Raw genomic sequence first — 17,756 nt, 5'->3', positions numbered from 1 at the left:
TGAAAGAGAGCACAAGTAGGGTGAGGGGTAGTGTGAGAAGCAGGCCTTCCACTGAGTGGGGTGCCCTATGTGGGACTGGATCCTGGGACTCCAAGGTCATGACCTGAGCCCAAGGAAGACAACCTATTGAGTCACCCAGGTGCCTGAAGAGAGAATCTTAGGTAGCTTTCATGCCCAGTGCAGAGCCAGCACAAGGCTCAATCCCACAACCCTGAGATAATGACCTGATCTGAAATTAAGAGTCAGATGCTTAACCAACTAAGCCATCCAGGAAACCCCCCTTTTCCTCTCTTATAAAAATCATCTCCCTCCTTAATCAATCAAAAATGTATCACTTATTTGTGGAGCATAACAAATAACATGGAGGACATAAGGAGATGGAGAGGAGAAGGGAGTTGAGGGAAACTGGAAGGGGAGATGAACCATGAGAGACTATAGACTCTGAAAAACAATCTGAGGGTTTGGAAGGGGCAGGGGGTGGGAGGCTGGGGGAGCCAGGTGGTGGGTATTATGGAGGGCACATATGGCATGGAGCACTGCGTGTGGTGCATAAACAATGAATTCTCTTACGCTGAAAAGAAATTAATTAAAAAATGTATCTATTATCTCTCTCTCACACACACACATACACACATATCTTCAGAAAAAGAAAGTATTAAAAATATAAATATATAAAGGTTGCACCTCAAGATGGACCCTTTGCTGAGAACTTTTGCTATATTGATAGTTTTGATTTTTGGTGAGGAAGGAGTTGATCACTTATTAGTAAAGTTTTAAGTCATTTTTTCAGTGTTTGTGTTGTGCTTTTTCTTTTAAGATGCTGTACATCTTGAATTTTCACTTTTGTTATTTTTTAATTCTAAAATTTTTAAATTTTAACATAGTGTTTATTAGTTTCACGTATACAATATAATGATTCAGCAATTTTGTACATTATTCAGTGCTCATCATAAATGTACTCTTAATCCCCTTCCTCATTTCACCCCACTGCCCTCCCCACAACTTTCCTGTGGCAACTGAGTCTATTTTTCTGTTTCTCTCTTTTTTTCTTTGTTTTGTTTCTTAAGTTCTTAATTTCTCTGACTGACTTGTTTCACTTAGCAGTATATCCTCTAGGTCCATCCATGTTGTTGCAAATGGCAAGACCTCATTCTTTTTAATGGCTTTTTAATGGAATATATATAATTTTTCATTACACGCACACACACACACACACTCACACATAACACCACATTTTCTTTATCTGTTTATCTATGGATGGATACCTGTGTTGCTTCCATATCTTAGCTATTATTTAAAAATGCTGAAATACACATATGAACATTAATTTGTAAATATACAAATTTTCTTTGGGTAAATACCCAGAAGTGGAATTATTTATTGGAAAAGTGAGCTACAATACCTGATTCTTGATAGTAGTTGCTCTACGAAGAAGAAGAGATACTGTGGTGCCTTATGATGTAAAACCTATTCACCAGAACCTGGCTTCATTGGTGTCTCCTGTGTGCTTTGTGTGTGCCTGACTATTTTGAGATTCAAAAATAGAGCTCCTTCAGTTACCCCAGATACCTCAGGCACTTTTCAAACTGCTGCTTCTATGCAGTATCTTTATTATGCTGGCTATTTAAACTGCAGGGATGGTTTTCTATAGCCCTCAGGCTCTTCCAGAGCTAAGCCATCTGATTTTTTTTTTTTTAAGATTTTATTTATTTATTTGACAGAGGGAGATCATAAGCAGGCAGAGAGGCAGGCAGAGAGAGAGAGGAGGAAGCAGGTTCTCTGCTGAGCAGAGAGCCCGATGCGGGGCTCGATCCCAGGACCCTGAGATCATGACCCGAGCCGAAGGCAGCGGCTTAACCGGCTGAGCCACCCAGGCGCCCCAGCCATCTGATTTTTAATGTACCTGGAGTTAAGCCCCATTGACTGTAAAAACAGGGAAGTTAAGCTCCAGGGTTTTCAAAGAGGACCTTATGGGGCTCATCATCTCAGTGCAGGTCCCCACTGCTTGGAGTGTCTGGTGTGGGGTGTCCTCTGATCCTCTCACTTCTCTGTGCCTGTGCTGTCCCTCCTGTTTGTTGTTGTTATTCTCCCAGGAACTTGATTCCAGACCACATTTCTGCCCCTTCCTACGCTTATTGATGTGGCTTCCTTTCTATGACTAACTGTGGGAAGTCTGTTTTGCTAATCTTTGGGTTATCTTGTTAGTTGTGTTAATGTGGCTGTTATCTTGGTGTGTCCATGGGATAGGGAGAGCTCAGGATCCTCCTACTTCATCTTTCCAGAACACCCCTGGATCTAATCTTCACTTTCATAATTTCAAAAATCCATGTTTTTTTTTTTAATTAACAAATGCCAGTTCTTTGTAGAAGGCATCTAAATTGCAGAAAGCTAAAGTCACGTATAATCAATCACATTTTACTATATTAATAATTCTAAAAAGCTAGGCATTCATTCTTTAAGATGTATTTATATGTATATGCATAGAATCATACTATTGATTCCATTCTGCAAAAATTTTCACTTTAGGTGTCTGTTATGAAGATCTCTGCCATTGTTTTTAATGGCCACATAGTGTTTCATTATATAGCTACAATCTAATTTGATTAAACAATTTGGTATTAATTTATATTTTGGTTATTTACATTTCTTTGTCATTGCTATTGAATACTAGTGCACTGAACAGGTAAATATATATATCAACACTGGGCAAGTAAGCTGTGGCATTTCCTTTTGGTTATGATACTATGAATTTAGCCCTCTGTTTAGGGTTAGGGGTCTCAGGCACCTCTGCTCTTGCCTATTCTTGGACACATTCAATATTTATTTCCACTCTCACCAATCAAGCATAAAAATTCCCATCATAGGGACTCCTTTGAACACACTTGGATTAATCTTTATCTTTTTCTTTTTCTACTTTTGTGTGTGGGTTTGTTTTTGCCAATATGTTAGGAAAGAATGATAAAACAAAACAAGACTTTTTTTAAAAAAATTACATTTCTTTGATTGCTGGTGAGTTTGACTATTCATATTTTTTAAAAAGATTTTATTTATTTATTTGACAGAGAGAGACAGACAGCAAGAGAGGGAATACAAACATGGGGAATAGGAGAGGGAGAACCAGGCTCCCCACTGAGCTAGGAGCCCAGTTGTTGGGCTTGATCCCAGGACTCCAGGATGATGACCTGAGCCAAAGGCAGACACCTAATGACAGCCACCCAGGCACCCCTATTCTTCATATGTTAACTAGATTTCTCATTCCGTCCAAGTTTTTATGTGTTTGCTCATTTAAAATTTGATTTACCATTATATTTAACAACTATTTTCATACATTTTTTCTGAAAATATATAGAAAATTAAATTTTTGAATCTGAAGGTGTCCATTTTTTCCCTACAGGATTTACTTAAAAAGATTTTTCTCACACAAAGGATTATCTAAAAATAAGCCTATATTTCTTCTTTTTTTCTATTTTTATTATTTAAATATTCATTAAAATGTATTTCATACACTGTTGTAAGGTAAGGAATTTAATTTACTTCTACCAAGTTTGGTAAGTTGTGTCAACACCATTTATTGATAAATTAATTCTGTACTGATTTGATATGTTCTCTCAATAGACTCTTTATAGATCTCGCTCTTCCCTCTGGATTACTCTGTTACATTCTTTACTTTGCAGCTACTGTCAACTCTTCAAGGTACTAATATTATTTCACCATTCTCCTTCAGTGACTTTCTATCGCTTCTAAGATTTTTTTTTTTGTTTAAGAATTTTATTTATTTACTTGAGAGAGAGAATGAAAGCAAGAGAGAGTGTGAGCGGGGAGGAGATGCAGAGGGAGAAGGAGAGGCAGGCTTCCTGCTGAGCAGGGAGCCTGATTCAGGGACTCTGGGATCATGACCTGAGCCAAAGGCAGACGATTAACTGACTAAGCCACCCAAGTACCCCCACTTCTAAGATACTGTCCAAATTCTTTACACAGGGTAGAGGACTCTACCTTTATCAGACCCTTGTTGATCTTCTTTTATTTATTCCAAATTGTTCTGTTTCTTCATGCTTCAGAGGATTTCCTGTGTCTTTCCTCTGGGTAGATCATGCTTCCTACTCTTCTGCACTTTTTAACTACTGTTCATCATTTAGATCTTAGCTCAAACGTCTTCTTTGAGATCATAATAGATGGCACTGCTATGAGCTCTTATAATTCTCATAGCCCTTTGTTCTTTTCTTCAGATAACTTATTACCATTATAATCATTTGGTTATGTGATTGTTTAATGCCTAGCTTCACAACTAGACTACAAACTACATAAAGACAGGGTATATATTTGTCATGAGCATACTATGAAGGCACACACATGAGTTGTGTCCTTCCACAGTGTCAGCTTTATTCAGTCATAAAGCAAAGTTAAATCACAATTATAAAGCTGGTTCAGGATTCCAAACTCAATGACAACACCATGTGATTAAACTTGGCTTTTTACACAGCACACAGAGCAGGATAGAAAATCGGCCACACTACAAACAAGATAACAGAGGGGTGTAGGAAGTTAACAAACCAAACACAAAGTCAGTCTGGGGTTGCCCATTTGAGATAAGACCTCCATCTCATCTGGGTCAGCTCCAGCCACTTACCGCTTAAGTTCAAGCAGTGAAGGATTTCAGTTCTGTTCAGAGATCAATCGGGCAGAGCTTTCCACGGCAGTTGCTTTTTCTAAGTGGTCAGACATAGAGGGGTCAGGTCTGAAGAGTTTGACAGTTAACTGCCAAAATCCTTCCCTTTTTAAAGGGATTTAATCAGTTTGGGGTCTCTGCAGACCTCCTCTGGCTCTGCTCATTATCCGTTCTGCGGTGCCAGCTGACATTTGTCATGGTGATATTTTCTAGCTGTGGTACCTGAACTGCTTCTGTCATTGCTTGATGCAGGCTCCTGCTTGACATGAGGGACCCCATTTTGCTTTGTAGAATATTATACCCCAGAATGTGGCACAGTGCCAGGTACATAGATCTTCATGGTAGCTGCTGAATGAACATTTGTGAAATGAATAAATTTTCTATGACTTTTTCAAAGGCGTTTTGTGACCAAAGTGAAGTTTTTTCTTTAATGTCAGAATTTGAAACCCAGTGACTTCTGTTTCTTTCAGTAGCTCTCATGCATCCCTTTATAATTATTTTTATTTGACCCTTTTAGGTAACACAAAGTCAATGAATAAATCAAATTACTCTTCAGTGTCTGAATTTGTGTTGCTGGGACTTTCTACCTCTAGACCAGTACAGCATTTTCTCCTTGCCTTCTCTACAGTGTTTTATGTAACAATTGTTCTGGGAAATTTCCTTGTTGTGTTTGTAGTGACCTTTGACCCTCACTTACGGTCCCCTATGTACTTCCTTTTAGCTAATCTCTCATTCATTGATTTGTGTTTTTCTACCTTAACGGTTCCTAAGATGATTCATGACCTGTACTCTGGGCATAAAACCATATCCTTTCAGGGATGTGTCATCCAGATATTTGCTCTTCATGTCCTGGGTGGATCAGAGATGGTGCTGCTGGTCGCCATGGCCTTGGATCGATATGTGGCCATATGTAAGCCCCTTCACTACCTGACAATCATGAACCCACAGATGTGCATTTTACTTCTATCTGGTGCTTGGTCTATTGGCTTCATTCATTCAATGGCCCAGTTAGCTTTTGTTGGCCATTTGCCTTTTTGTGGTCCCAATGAGATAGATAGCTTTTACTGTGACCTTCCTTGGTTTATCAAACTTGCCTGCACGGACACCTACAGAATGGAATTTGTTGTTATTGCCATCAGTGGGTTAATTTCCATGAGCACCTTCTTCTCATTGCTTATTTCCTATATCTTTATCCTGGTCACTGTATGGAAATGTTCCATACGTGGTGGTTTGTCTAAGGCCTTTTCTACTCTGTCAGCTCACATCACCGTGGTGATTTTGTTCTTTGGACCATGCATCTTTGTTTATGTGTGGCCATTTCCCACTGTGTCAGTGGATAAATTTCTTGCCATTTTGGACTTTATGATTACACCCATTCTGAATCCTGTTATCTACACACTGAAGAACAAGGACATGAAGATGGCAATGAAGAGACTGCATAGTCAACTCCTGAGTCTGAGAATGATTTCCTAAACAACTCTCAGGAGCACAAGTTACTCTTTACATTTTCAAGCAACTTCAAGTAATACAAATGCTTAAATAATTATACAAAATTTGAAGCTGTTTTTTCCTAAAGCCCCCATTTTATTATATTCAGAATAGATCTGTAATTATGAGGGTACGTGGAACTATCAGGTTTACTCTATTTAATAAATTGTGTGACAACTGAATTAAAGTCCAAAAAAAAGTTTACGGGAAGTTGAAAAAGCACAGATTACCAACTTAGAATCTGTTGAAATAGGACCTCAGATATTAATTAGACTGTCTGGATTCAAACTGTTCTATTTAGAACTAATATACTAAAACTTTTGAGGGAACTATGAAATATATAGCTTTCCTTTCATTTAAACCTGGGATATGAATAATTCAGTTTTGTTTTTTTCTGAAAGACAAAAAATATATGAGAGAGGATTTAAAACCTGGAGGAAAAGGAACAAAGAGGGAGATGTGAGGTAGACAGAAGTAATAAAGAAAGATTGAGATATGTAGGTGGGAAAACAAGAAGGAGAGCCTCAGAGATAGCATGTTTCATGTATTTGGCCTGTAGCTATTACACTTACCCCTGGTTGCCTCAATTCTATGAACTCAAGCCATCTCCATTTGGCCTAGGGCAGGGGAATATATATAGTGTGTGTGTATATATATGCACACACATATATATATGTGTATATATATATAAAATCTTTATTTTAAATATATTATATGTATACATATTTATATATATCTTATTTCATAATTTTTGAACTTTTGACTTAATGTCTATGACTCAATCAGCAGATATTCTTTAACTCCCAAGTAGATATTTGATATTATTAAATAAATATATGGCTGGTATTATCGAACCATTACTCTGTCCAAATTATTGGTTGACAATTTTTCTCTAGTAGCTAGTCTTGTATAACTCTTTTCTTGTTCAGGCTATGGGTCTTAAGTATATATGTGTGTGCATGTGTGTGTAGAATCTGCAGAAATTGTGAAACTAATTTAATTTATATTTTGGTTTGATAACAAGAAGACCAAGCCAAATTCACTGCTAGACTTTGAAAGGACTTTACATCCTGAGTATTTGCAGTTGTTTCTGGTTATACATTCAGTAATATTTCACATTTTTCCTGTTCAATATTACTTTGTTGCTTAATATTTATGTTTGAAATGGATTCTTACTGGATACATTAAATTGAAAAGGATAAACATAAAGCCAGATTTCTGAGTGAGGAATCTGCCATACTTTAGATGCTAGCAGGAAAATGGAGAAGGCTAAAGTTCTAAGCTCAAAAATTCTGAAGGGCATGGGACCTGGCTGGCTAAGTTGCAGAGCTTGCAACTCTTGGATCTCAGGATTCTGAGTTTGAGCTCCACATTTGGTGTAAAAATTATAAAAAAAAAAAAAAAAAAACACCTTAAAAAAAATTCTGAAGGGCCTAACTAAACCACCTAAAATATTTCAGACTGAGAAGCAAGAGATCCATTAGAATCATAATTAAAACTTGGAAAGGATATATCCAAGGAACAGGTATAAACCAGAAGTATACCGAGTCTTATAAAAACTACAATCCGATTCAAATATGCTCAGTACTTGATTGGATTAATGTGATTACACCATACCCTTTTATGCCCCATTGAAAAAACAGTAAATAGTTTCTGGAGGAATATATTAAATCAAATCTATATGACTTTTTATATACAGTGCCTAAAACACATAAAATAGGAACATGCAAAGAACCAGGGATATATATGCCTCATAATTTTTAAGAGGAAAATAGTTAAAAGAAAAACACAGAGGGCTCAATTGCTGAAATTAGTAGAGTATAAAGTGACATATTTTTAAAAAAGTGCTGGAACAGTTGGAAAAAATGGAGAAAACAATAAAAAAATTTAACAGAGAAATGGAATATCTAAGAATCAAAGGATATTTTAGAACTGAAAAAGCAACGTAAAGTTATGAATGTAAGTAGGCTTAAAAACAGTGAACACAGAAGAATCAGTGAATTCAAAGACAAGTCAGTAAATAGATAATATCCAAACTGATGTAGAGATATAAAATACAAAAAAACCCTCAGAATGTATATGTGTGTGTACACACACACACACACACACACACACACACACACGGAAATAGTTATTTTATATAAGGGTTTGTGTTTCAGACTCTATTTTGGGATGTTACAAAGTACACAAGACCATGTTACCTTTACTGGCTCTTTGGCCCCGGGGAACCCATTGCCACTGCTTATCTTGGGAGTGAATATGTTCACCTGCACACTGGCTGGAGCAGCAACTGCTGGAGGCCAGCGTGGGGAGGCTCAAGGTCTCCCGGGCTCCCAGGGGCTTCAGAGCTTTAGTGATATTGTATGCAAAATGCCTACAAGTATGGCCTGCTGGTAGGTGCTCCAGCTAGGAGCAGCACCTTCCAGGGCCCAGATCCTGTGCATTATTCTTGACAGTAGGGAAGAGTCTGCTGAGGAATGCTTTTCAGTGCAAAACAATGAATGACTGCCTAGAAATCTCAAGAAAACACTATTCTCCAACCAAAAGACTTTCATATATTTCAGACTTTCCTGTGGCTTTGGTCCTGTTTTAACATTCTATGGAAATTGATGAGTTTCTACTCGGATAAGGAAACTAGATGAAAGAGTACACTTTAAATAATAATGGCCTGATTCTTTTGGTAAAGTATTTTTATATTTAAGACCAGCAAATGTGAGAAGCACTTGGGTGACTCAGTCTGTTAAGTGTTTGACTCTAGGTCTCAGCTCAGGTCTTGATCTCGGGGTCCTGAGTTCAAGTCCTACATGAGTTCAAGTGCCTACAGGCAGTTATGAGACTCTTTAAGAAAAAAAAAAATACATTGGGGCGCCTGGGTGGCTCAGTGGGTTAAGCCGCTGCCTTCAGCTCAGGTCATGATCTCAGGTCCCTGGGATCGAGTCCCGCGTCGGGCTCTCTGCTCAGCAGGGAGCCTGCTTCCCTCTCTCTCCCTCCCTCTCTCTGCCTGCCTCTCCATCTACTTGTGATCTCTGTCAAATAAATAAATAAAATCTTAAAAAAAAAAAAAGAAAAAATACATGAAATGCACCTCTTTCATAAGGGATTTACTATTGTTCCTATACCTGGAATATTATGTATGTTTTATTTACTGGATGTTTCCATTTGGGGAAGGAAACAACTTTGCTTATTTAAAAGTTGAATATTTGTAATTTGTTGCTCCTAAGATTTTTATAACCTAATAGAACTTGTTTTTTCTTCATGAATTTACATTTTTTAAATTAAGACAAGCAAGTATAAAACTGTGGGAAGAATAAGCTTTATTAATCAAATGTATCTTGATTTTTCTAAATAAGAAGATTGTTTAATTTGTATCACTAAACATGGGAGCTGTGTCTTAGCAAACTTGTTTGGAAAGATTCATGTTGTGTTTAGATTACTCCATCCTGTGTACAAACCAGACTTAGTCTATGACTTCTTAAGTTCCTCTACTTTACCCTTGTGGTTGTACTTTAAAAAAAATACTACATTATTTCATGTCTTCAAAAAAGTGTTTTAATGTGATCGTCAGAACATGCAAATAATTAAACACAAAATAATGTGAAAATATGACAACCTAAAGGAATTCTTAATGTCACAAGTGTTTTACTTTGATGAGGTGGCTTTGATTTAACTTGTGACAATTTTAAAAGGATCCTTTTTGTTTATAATAATCTTTGATGAGTTTGGAAATAAAATTTCTGCTTAATTCATCATTTAAAAAAATATGAAATTTGAAGTGTATCTGGGTCCATGGATTTCAGATAAAAGATGTAAATTTGCATACCTTTTTGTGGCATACAGTAGGAAGAATTCTTAAGTTATTGATATGGGGCCTCGAGGGAATGGTCAAGAAAGAATACTTGATATGTTTTTGGTGCAAAAAGGTGCTTTTATTATAGCATGGGGACAGGACCCATGGGCAGAAAGAGCTAAACTTTTGCTGTATGAAGCTGATTGTTATATGCTTGGTGTCTGAGGGAGAGGGGACACGCAAAGAGTGTTAAATCACAAATGTTTTCTTTGAATTTCTACTCATAAACTACTTTTACGAGATCTGTATGGTGCTTATCATTTAGCTCAATTTTAACTATCAGTGAGATGTACAGGCAGTCATGAGACCCTATAAGAATGTAGCAACCAGCAGGTATTTGATTCTTATTGGAGCTATGTAGGCTACAGATCAGCCTTCTGGGCTAAAGGTGAACATTCTTCGGCTCCCATCCCTCTTCAGTTATGTTATATGTAGGAGTGAACAATTCACAAACTTTGTATATAATCCAGTTGCTTACAAGCCATCTGAACACTGAAGTGAATTAAATGGATAATTTATTCCAAAATCAGACTTTTGGACCTCATTTTCATATCACTTTTCCCTGCTTTTAACTGATATATATCATGAACTTTCTAACCCATTTACAAATGAAAAGAGAAACAAAATCCCCAAAGGTTGTTAGTATATCCATCTTTGTATTTAATTTAGCACATCTTCAGAAGATAATTACACAAATAGCTAAAATATTATGTTGAGGGGACAACACTCTCATCAGATTATAATTAGGATGCATTGCTTTTCTGAGTATGAAAAGAAATACTTAATTATTACCTTTACAGATAAGGTAGCTAAATATCAACTGAGATACATATAAGGTAGCTAAATTATTACCTTCTCCAGATAAGGTAGCTAAATATCAACTGAGAGACTAATTTATCCCTTAATAAATACAAAGAGCAATATTCAATGCACTACCTATTGACCAAAATTTAAAGATCTATGCGAAATGCTTTGCTCAAAGAAATGCTTAGCATAATAAAAAATTTTAAGTTGTTGAAATAGCAGCACAAATACTAGTAAGTAACATTAACTTGTTATTAATTTTAAGTCATTCTTGAGCACAACCAAAATCATAGTCATAGAGACTTGCCACATTTTCCAGACAGGAAATCATTTTGCATTCCGTGATCAACAAATAGTTATGGAATATGATAGGATTGACATAAAACTTTTATCTGGAGATACACATGATTTCCATATGTGAATGGGGGAATGCTTCCCAGTCCCAAGCAACAGGACAGGCATGGACAATTTAGAGATTCTGATACCATGAGACCCTGAAATACTGAAGTCCATATGCTAACATCATAGTCTCTTAATGGCATTTTTAATTTCTTTGTTCCTTAGAGTATAAATAGCTGGATTTAGGAGAGGTGTGATCACTGCATAAAATATAGCAAGAAACTTGTCCACCCAGGTGATGCTGAGTGGCCACAGGTAGATAAAGATGCAAGGCCCAAAGAATAACACTACCACTGTAATGTGGGCAGTGCAGGTAGAGAGAGCCTTGGATGCCCCATTCTTAGAGTGAAGGCAGATGGTAAACAGAATATAAGAGTAAGAGATCAGCAACACAATGAAGCAGATGGTTGCCAGTACCCCACTGTCAGCATTTATCCACATTTCTAGAATAGAGGTGTCTGTGCAGGCTAGCTTGATCACCAATGGAATATCACAGAAAAAGCTATCCAGTTCCCTCGGTCCACAGAAGGGCAGTTTTATAATCATAGCTAGCTGGCTTATTGAATGCGCAAACCCAATGATCCATGATGTCATCACTAACCCAATGCACATTTGCCCGTTCATGATGCTGGAGTAATGAAGTGGCTTACAGATGGCTACATAGCGGTCATAGGCCATTGACACAAGGAGCACCATCTCACCCCCTCCAAAGAAATGTCCAAAGAAAATCTGACACATGCAGCCTTCAAAGGAGATTATCTTGTTTTCCTTGAGAAAGTCTGTGATCATTTTAGGGGTAGTGACTGAGGAAAGGCAGAAGTCAATGAATGAAAGATTGGCTAACAGGAAATACATGGGGGAATGGAGATGAAAGTCAACAATAATTAAAAGCATAATGAAGATGTTACCTAAAATAGTGATCAAATAAAGTGAAGAAAATATCACTAGTAGGAAGGCCTGGAGCTCCCATGAACTACAAAGCCCCAAAATAATAAATTCAGACACCACAGACTGGTTTACTGCTTCCATTTCGTCCAGTTTGTTCTAAATTTATCTGAAGAAAAGACAGGAAATCAGATTTGCTGAATAAGCAGTTTGTGAATCAAGAAGATTTCTTATACATTGCTGATGGAAGTGTATACTAATATAATCAGTCTAGAAAAATGTTGGCCTTATCTTGTAAAGCTCAATGTTCACAAATTCTGTGGTTCATCAATTTCATTCCCATTTCCATCACCCAAGATAAACTCTTAGATATGTACATAAAGAGAAGTGTAATAATCCCCATAAGTAAGACAATTGAATATTAGTCAGAACCATAATAAATTATAATTATAAAATGATATAGATGTATCTTAGACATAATAGTGAAAGTAAAGTCCAAAATGGATCCACTCAGCACAATTTTTATAAAATGAAAAGCAATAGAAAAATAACAGTATACATTGCAGGAACTCATACAAGTGGTTAAAACTATGTACAGAGAAAGAAGTTGTAAGATGTAAATAACCTCAAATAAAAGGAGATGAAAAGTCAGCATAAAGATGAGCCCATAAACAGTTGTAGGTTATTAACAATTCTTTAGATCTTGTATTGTATTTTTAGATCATGTTTTTATCAGTATAATTTTACCATTAAATAAACAAGCAAGTAAATGCAAAATGTGCTTGCAAAAATTGTTAGGCTGCGTTATGAATGAAAATTATGGCCAATTTGGGGTGTGTGGCTCACTTAGTCAGTAGAGTATGCAACTCTTGATCTTGGAGTTGTAAATTCAAGCCTCACAGTGGGTGTAGAAATTACTTTAAAGTAAATTTTTTTTTTTAAGAATTATGATCACTTCAATGCTGTAGACCTAGGTAAAGTAACATTTTTTATTTTTTATTTTATTTTTTTATTATTATTTTTTTAAAGATTTTTTATTTATTTATTTGACAGAGAGATCACAAGCAGGCAGAGAGGCAGGCAGAGAGAGAGGAGGAAGCAGGCTCCCTGCTGAGCAGAGAGCTCGATGCGGGGCTCGATCCCAGGACTCTGAGATCATGACCTGAGCCGAAGGCAGCGGCTTAACCCACTGAGCCACCCAGGCGCCCCAGTAACATTTTTTAAAATGACATTTTGTTGTGTCAGGTCTGTATGTTAGAAAAATAGTTTCTATTTATAAATTTGAAAAACTGAAACAATGTTTAACACATTATTGAAGGGCATTTTTTTAATGAATAAATGGATGAATCGATCAGTTTTTAAAATGAGATATTAATATTGTTTTTGCCAAAATGATAAAACTTATTCACTAATGAACATAGTTAACTGAGTACAAAGCAGATAAACTATCAAAAAGAAGATAGTTAAAATTTATTAAAGAATAAATATTCCAGAGATAAAGAAAGGATAAATCACGAGCAATAGGAAGAAATTGTTCTCTATTCATGAAATTCAAAGCTTACCTAACCTGTGAGAAATTACTTACAGCCTGAAGTATACCTCAGCCATAGTGAAACCTGAAGTTTAGTTTGAATACCAAACTCTAAAATGTGTTTGAAAGCCATTCTGCCAGACTTGGTATAGAACCATCGAATATACAATGTGGTGTTAGGTTTCCAATTCCAGACAAGATGGCTTCTGAGAAACTAAAATCTGGAAATCTCTACATGAACTAAAATGATCCAAAGTCTGTAATTAACTCTGGGAGAGAGACTATGCCTCAAGCTACTAGAGGAAAATATTTTTGTGTGTGTTACAAATGAGAGTTTCAGAGTTAGGCAAATTCCTTCATTTCCCACATATCCATTGGAAGCCATTTCCATTCAATCGTATTTGCTTCAGCCTGAGAATTCATGGTTTTTGAAAGATGTTCCAGGAATCTTTGGTGGAAGACTTTCTTTGCAATAGCAGAGTAAATGGCAAATACAAATTAACGAGATTTTTTATCAAATAAGTTAGAGAGACTTTAAGTTTGCCTTTAAACTTGTCATTTTTTACCATTTAAATTAATTACTTTAAAAATCTAACAATCCTATCAGGCTAGAAAATAGATTCATATTCTCTCTCTCTCTCTTCCTTTGCTTTTCTCTCTTCTTCCTAGTTTCATTTTTCCTTCTTTTTCTGCCATCTGCTTCTGCCGCCTTTTAAAAATTTGTTGATCAGAAGGGCTTTGCCGCAATGGTTCAGTCATTTCCAGCAACCACTATTAATACTTGATGACTGGTGTTCATAGTTCTCTATCAAAGTTAGCAGCTCTACAGTATTTTTTCCCCTTTTTTATATAACTCAGTCCTATTATAAACATTTTTTTAAAAGATTTGTATTTATTTATTTGAGAGAGAGAGTGAGTTAGAGAGAGCATGAGAGGGGAGAAAGTCCGAGGGAGAAGCAGACTCCCCGTGGAGCTGGGAGCCCGATGCAGGACATGATCCTGGGACTCCGGGATCATGACCTGAGCCGAAGGCAGTCGCTTAACCGACTGAGCCACACAGGCACCTGATAAGCATTTTTAATCATTGTTTCATAACCATGACAATAATCATACTCATTTTACTATGGAAAAGCGGAGTTAAAAGGTAAATGCCCAAAGTAACATAGTGAATAGCGTCTATTTAGAGTTAGCTTCTGGAAAGAATGTTGGTTTAGAGAAATGTTAGTTTAATTGAGAAGAAATAGGATTTCTATGAATCAAGAAAAATAATAAAACTCTTTATAAGAATCCATGTTCTATGAAGAGATAATTGATATAAGAAATACAAATGGTCAATAGCTATTTGAAAAGTATGCTCTGTATCTGTAATAATTCTGCTAATGCTCTTGGCACTAACGGCTTCAAGTTTCCTCTATTTTGTTTGTTACCCTCACCTCTGTCTATAATGAACATGTTGTTAATATTGTTTAAATCCACAAAGGTGATCAGATACCAGGGATGAAAAGGCCTAGAAAGTACTAGATGTAGGAAGGCCTTTTAATTTCTTCAAATACAGTCAAGAAGGACATATTGAATTTATTTTTACTGTGTACTCTAATAACTTTTGGACACTGTGGATGAAAATGAAATAGTCTTTAGGTGCTGCAGGTTATACTAAAGAAATAAAAGCTTATGCATATTTTCTCACCTAATACTTGCTTTAAAAGTTGTTAATATTGGGGCACCTGGGTGCCTTTGAGGGTTAAAGCCTCTGCCTTCAGCTCAGGTCATGGTCCCAGGGTCCTGGGATTGAGCCCCACATCGGGCTCTCTGCTTGGTGGAGAGCCTGCTTCCCCCTCTCTCTCTCTGCCTGCCTTTCTGCCTACTTGTAATCTCTGTCAAATAAATAAATAAAATCTTTAAAAAAAAAGTTGTTAGTATTATTTTAGTTGAATTATGAAAGACAAAATATTACTGCTAAATTAAGTATATTAATAGTCATATTAATAATACTGTTATAATTTATTTTCAAACATGTCCTAGGTGGGAGAATTAAATCTCCAGATTCCAAGAGTGGAATTGTAAAATCAAATGACTTAAAGCAGAACTCACCAAAGAGAATCAAAACTTAGGGGGGGAAAAGAAGGAATGAAAGAAAGAAAATGAGACAATTCCTATTTTTGCTTATTGAGCTACTAGTTTCAAGTGGTATGAAAACTAATCTCCCTGTTTCTTACTGTGTTTCCCCTCCCCGCCCGAATACCCACTGTATACCAGAAACTTTTACTGACATTGTCTAATCTCCACAATAACCCCATGAAATAGGTGTTATTACTCTGACACTGACTCCCAGTGTAACCTGGTAGAAGTCTCAGAGCAGAGAAATAGTGGGACTGCGGTGCACACTCAATGTTTCTGACTCTAGTCCTTCTCCAACTTTGGTACCATTCTGCATTTCCTTCTATTCATTTCCAAAAGCATAATTCCATCCCCATGGTAACTATTGACTGTTAAAACTTTTGAGAGATTTCTTTCCACATTTTCTATCAGGCTTTTTCCTGAGCTTAATTATTAACATCAATTTTCTCCATGTTTGGATATTTCTGTTAATTATGCCTACATATCTGTGTCCAGAACAGTCCCTTAATCCAGAAAAACTGCAGACCCTGCTGACTGTGGTGCTGTGAAATACAAATACTTCCTCAACCAGAGTATTTAGGGAGGGGTGACACCAAATAGAAAGTATTTTGTCTGATGCTGTAGGGAGCCCAAAAGTCCCAAGATATAGCTGGGAAAGGAAACCTTTGATATTTCTGGAAGCTGTGCAGAAAGTCCAAGCCATCCCAATTAGTGTGTATGAAAAATGGTATTAAAACATTGTGAAAGTATCTTAAATGTGATAGAGGAAGGGAATTACGGGAGCAGTTAAGAAACTTACAGAGTATAGACTATACCTTCTTACCAGAGGAACACCGTATTTGATCATATTTTTTTCCCCATGGATAAAGCACTGTTTATATTCTAACTAGAATTTGAAATAAAATTATATTGCAGCAAAACAAATAATCTATTTTCAGTTGTGACCAGTATTCATGTGAGAGTGTGAGGTATATATTCACTGTAGAGAATAGCCTCTGGAGTAGGAAACTACCCATGCTATATTCCCTTGGGACCTCTTAATTTCTGAGTTTCTCTGAATTGATATTATCTCTTGAAAGTGTGCCTTTCATCAAGGTCAAAGACAGACCTGGTCAGTACAATCATAAAATTTCCAGTGATGGAAATTAAGTACAGTTTTAAAACATTTCTTTGGCAACCTTTTTTTTTTTTGTAAGGAAAATTCTATTTTAGAACTAAGTTGCCATTTAGTTCTAGTTCCTTTAGAAGCCAGATGATTTAGGTGAGTGGTCAGAGAAGACCAGCAAAAGGAAATGAGCTGGTTACTGATGTGCACCAACAGTACCTATGACAGAAGAGCCAGCCTTGAATTACTGGTTTTGTCGGGTTTTAATGGAGAGTAGAAAAACATTTTGAAGTCTTGAGAATTTTTGTGGTTACATGGGTAATGTTCTAATTTTAACATTTAATGTTAACATCATTAATGTTCTTTTAAATAACAAAACAATGATGGAAGCTTACCTCTTTATTTTCATTTATAAAGTATTATGTAAACTCAGTAGTACTGATCAAAAATCCAACACTTTAGAGGTTTGAGAAGGAAATATGAGTCTGTCTCTATCTGCATTTTCCTCTTATTTTTTTCTTTTTTTAACCACACACACACGAAATCTGCCCACATTTTGGTGGGGCTGTTTCAGTTTTCTTTTTTTTTTTAAATATTTTATTTATTTTTTTGACAGAGATCAAAAGTAGGCAGAGAGGCAGGCAGAGAGAGAGGGGGAAGCAGGCTCCCCGCGGAGCAAAGAGTCCGATGTGGGGTTCAATCCCAGGACCCTGGGATTATGACCTGAGCCGAAGGCAGAGGCTTTAACCAACTGAGCCACCCAAGCGCCCTGTTTCAGTTTTCTTTTCGTGCAATTAGTTATATGTACACACATCCATATATATATAATTGAAGGAGTCTTGTTTGTTTTTGAATATATAAGATATAAAAATGTACTATAACTCCCAATTTATTTAAAATCAATTTATGCTTA

At 36.4% G+C, this 17,756-nt stretch overlaps 2 protein-coding genes across 2 annotated transcripts; one reads left to right on the top strand and one right to left on the bottom strand.

The window, feature by feature from the left end:
* The first annotated feature begins 5,197 nt into the window (after window positions 1–5,197).
* LOC125104959 (olfactory receptor 4F6-like) lies at window positions 5,198–6,139 on the top strand. Its single transcript, XM_047737904.1, has one exon. The coding sequence runs from the start codon at window positions 5,198–5,200 to the stop codon at window positions 6,137–6,139; it is 942 nt and encodes a 313-aa protein (XP_047593860.1).
* A 5,188-nt stretch (window positions 6,140–11,327) lies between these two features.
* On the bottom strand, window positions 11,328–12,239 carry LOC125105026 (olfactory receptor 4K3-like). Its single transcript, XM_047738038.1, has one exon. The coding sequence runs from the start codon at window positions 12,231–12,233 to the stop codon at window positions 11,328–11,330; it is 906 nt and encodes a 301-aa protein (XP_047593994.1). The 5' UTR covers window positions 12,234–12,239.
* Between the last annotated feature and the right edge of the window lie 5,517 nt (window positions 12,240–17,756).

Source organism: Lutra lutra, chromosome 7, assembly GCF_902655055.1.
Source record: "Lutra lutra chromosome 7, mLutLut1.2, whole genome shotgun sequence".
NCBI lineage: Eukaryota > Metazoa > Chordata > Mammalia > Carnivora > Mustelidae > Lutra > Lutra lutra.
Note: the sequence above shows the minus strand (reverse complement) of the source record. Positions and strands in the feature narration are given on the sequence as shown.